At 23.6% G+C, this 3,566-nt stretch overlaps 1 protein-coding gene across 1 annotated transcript in view; it reads right to left on the reverse strand.

Moving 5' to 3' along the window:
* Window positions 1–1,710: 1,710 nt before the first annotated feature.
* Window positions 1,711–3,566, reverse strand: part of LOC111640488 — a 40,495-nt gene continuing 38,639 nt past the window's right edge. Inside the window, exon 9 of the mRNA XM_023386492.1 lies at window positions 1,711–1,959. Coding sequence (XP_023242260.1) covers window positions 1,775–1,959 — 185 coding nt within the window. The 3' untranslated portion in view covers window positions 1,711–1,774. The remainder of the gene's footprint in view (window positions 1,960–3,566) is intronic.

Here is a 3,566-nt window from a genome sequence, read left to right on the forward strand (position 1 = left end):
GGTTCTAAAAACCATTTAAGCCTATATGATTTAAATAAACTACAAGCTTGTTTTAAAGATGATAATTTATTTCAAATTTTATTAAATATATTTGTAAGTTGACCTAGTTTCAGAATAAAATAGTAAAATGAAAATAAACTTAAGTTTAAAATGTAAAACTATATGCATATTTTAATTGATAATAATACTGATGATTAATGTATAATTTGTATGTGACTACTTAACTATTTTATATATTTACAAAAATCATATATGCTTATTATATTCATAAAAGTATTATCAAACAAATCAGAAAATTTACAAACAAAACCAGATTCAAAAATAAATTCAAACACCTTCTAATAATAATTTAGAATAAAATTTTAACATTTTAAAATTAAAATATTTCTAGCTCATTAATATAATAAAATTATTTACATGTGTAACATTATAATAATATCAATTCTTATAAATTTAGGTAAATATTGATTTTATAGAAATATTGGGGAGGTGGGAATGTAATTATTGAGTACTTTTATTTTATACAGTTTTGTAAAGATGATGCTATATAAAAATACAAAAATATTCAAAATTTTACTTTAACTTATATCTCATAAATTATTTAAGAATAAACATAAAAAAAATTTGACTTGATGTTATTATTTTAAATTAACTTCATATGAATCAATTTAAAGTAGAAAAATTTAAATCTAAGTGAATAAAAATAATCAGAGAAAGATATAAATCAAATCTCTAATACATAAACATTTTGAAAAAAATTCTTTGGATTCATCTGTTCTCAGATATAACTTATTTTTTAGGATAAAAAAGGAAGTTATATCTACAGATGAGACTTGAAGACGCTTCAAAAGTATTTACTAATATATATTAAAAGTATTACTTTTAAATTTTACCAGTTTATTTGAATTTACTGGTAAGGAGTCATCTAAACCGTGAAGTTAAATAATATATAACAACAAAACATAATAAAAATAAATTCAAATTTTAATCTCTGTCTGATATTTGAGATTTATTAAAACCCAAAATATTTAAATATTAAAGGAATTTTTTTTCTCTTTTTGTTAGTTCATTCTAGAGATCATATAACTTATATATAAATTTAAAAAGAAAAGTGTTTTAATTGCACACATTTAAAACAAGAAATTTTATTTTAAAAAAATATATATATAGAGATTATTCAAAATATATTCAAAAACAGTTTAAATTTTCATTAAATTTCCATTTAACTCAAAAAATGAAAATCTATTTCAATAGTGAATTCAAAAAAAAAATTTTAGAATATAGTTATGCAGTTATTGTTCATTGTTGATTGTGATTTTTGAAAATGATTGAAATGTTTAATATGTGTCACTGAAAACTGATTTTATATATTAATATATTTTCATTTTTGATAAATCAGTCTCAACACAATAACTGAATTTTTAGAAATTCTATTTTCTATTAAATAAAAGTTGATTTTATAACAAATAAATTTTATAAATTTATATTAAACAGATGAAGAACATAAAAAGTCTAGAATTACTTGCATAAATTGAATTTCATTATATTTTTTTTTGACTTTTCATTTTATTTTTCAAAATAATTTTCTTTATATCATCATTTATTTTGTAATTATTTAAAACAAATGATGATACAAATGAATTTTGCATAATTATAAACAATTCATATGCAAAATTTTCTTATAGCAACAAAATATATAAGCTAAATAAATTTTAAATTAAAGTATTATGTTTTATTATATGTTGTTATAAAATATTGAATGTTATAAAAATATTCATGAATGGAATACACGAAATATACTGGATATGTGTTTTCTACAAATAGGGCAAGCATCTTGTCTTTTAAGAAGCATTCTTCCACAGCTGGCACATGTACAGAGATGGTGACAAGGATGAAGAACACAGTTACGCTCTTCATCCATGCAAACAACACAATCTTTTTCTCGAGACACTGGAATATCTAAAATCAATTTAATGCTTTTAATTTAAATGGATATTTAATATTATACTGTAAATATATTCTTAATTTACAATAATGCATTAAATGAATATTAAATATTTCTATATTTATATTTCATGATCATGGAATAAAATTTTGTAAAAGTTTAGTAATTAAATCACTAAAATGTAAAATTTCAGTTGATTAAAAAAAGTAATATTTTATGAATAAAAATATTTAATATATACATTTTGCAGCAATAATCACAAATATAAATGATACTGTCTTTTGACATTAAGCTATTTTAATGATAACAAAAACAGCAAGTACTTTCAACATTGCACTAATGTCTTTTTCAGGAAATATAAAATACATTAAAAATACCATTAAAATGTTCACTTAATCCTTTTGGGGGTGCACCTTTTAGAATCTCGTGAGATGATGTTTGCAGCTATTATACTGCATATGTAATATTACTTCATATCCTGAAATAGTTAGTGTTTGTAAGGAGATGAGTCTGAATTTTACTTTTATTTTTGGAGTTTTTATTTAGTTCTTGTTATTATTTACTTTGGGACAAAAGCTCCAAGCCCAACCCAGGAAGAAAAGTTTAAATTCTAAAAATAGTAATTCTTACCATGACTGACACCGATACCACTCATGTTGCCAATCTATCACAGTATCTAGGATTGAATGATTTCCAAATTGGAATTAAAGAATGGTCCCTTAATCCCAATTGTAACTGATTCTAAAAATCAGAATTATTTTATTGAAAAGATTGATAAAGACAAATATGTTTGAAAGATTGCAAAAGAAAAATAACAATTATGTTAGACTAAATATGTAAATGAGTTTGCATATTTACAACTGTTTGGTACAACTGTTGTTATTATAAAAGAGCTTTTTGTCTCAAAAATTGTTGAAACTAATATCTCAAATACTATAGTAGAGATACCAGTAGCAGTGTAATAAGTCTCTGTTATCTCTAATGTAGTATTTGAGATATTAGTTTCAGCTGTTGTTATGTCACACCAGGAAGTATAAAAGACCCATCAAAACTAAAGAAAAGTAAGGTGAAGCTACTATAAGCAAGAAGTGAAGTTCCTGAACGAGTGCCTTTGGCAAATAAGGATTTCCAGACATTTTTCTTTGCTGTGACAGTTAGGTGAGTGTGGATCATAAAGATCTTTTTGTAATTTGTAAACTGGTTTTGGTTTTGTATTACTTATCAAGTTTTGTAGAGATAGAACTAACTTAGTACAGCAGAGCGTCGTTTATCCGAAAGCATTCCAGTTGGCAAATTTAAATTTTTGCTAGTGCTGTGGCGCTGCAATCTTCGGCTATTTCTCGGGCTACTCAAATATTTTACGTTTTTGATACTAAATTAACATCTGAAGTATAATTTTTTATTGTTTTTATATTTTTCAATAAATTTATTTTGTTTGTACAAAATAAAAAAATAATTTTTAGCGATACAATAGTCTTCCTTAGGCTTAACATCGACGAAAATTCAACGCAAAGCGACACGCAACGGAGAGAAATTTCAACATGGGATAAATTAATATATTTTTTCGTACATGATTCGTTATCCGAACCACCCCAGTCCCCAATTGATTCGGATAAACGAC

The sequence above is a fragment of the Centruroides sculpturatus genome, unplaced genomic scaffold, assembly GCF_000671375.1.
Source record: "Centruroides sculpturatus isolate CEXI.00-Female unplaced genomic scaffold, Cexi_2.0 scaffold1424, whole genome shotgun sequence".
NCBI lineage: Eukaryota > Metazoa > Arthropoda > Arachnida > Scorpiones > Buthidae > Centruroides > Centruroides sculpturatus.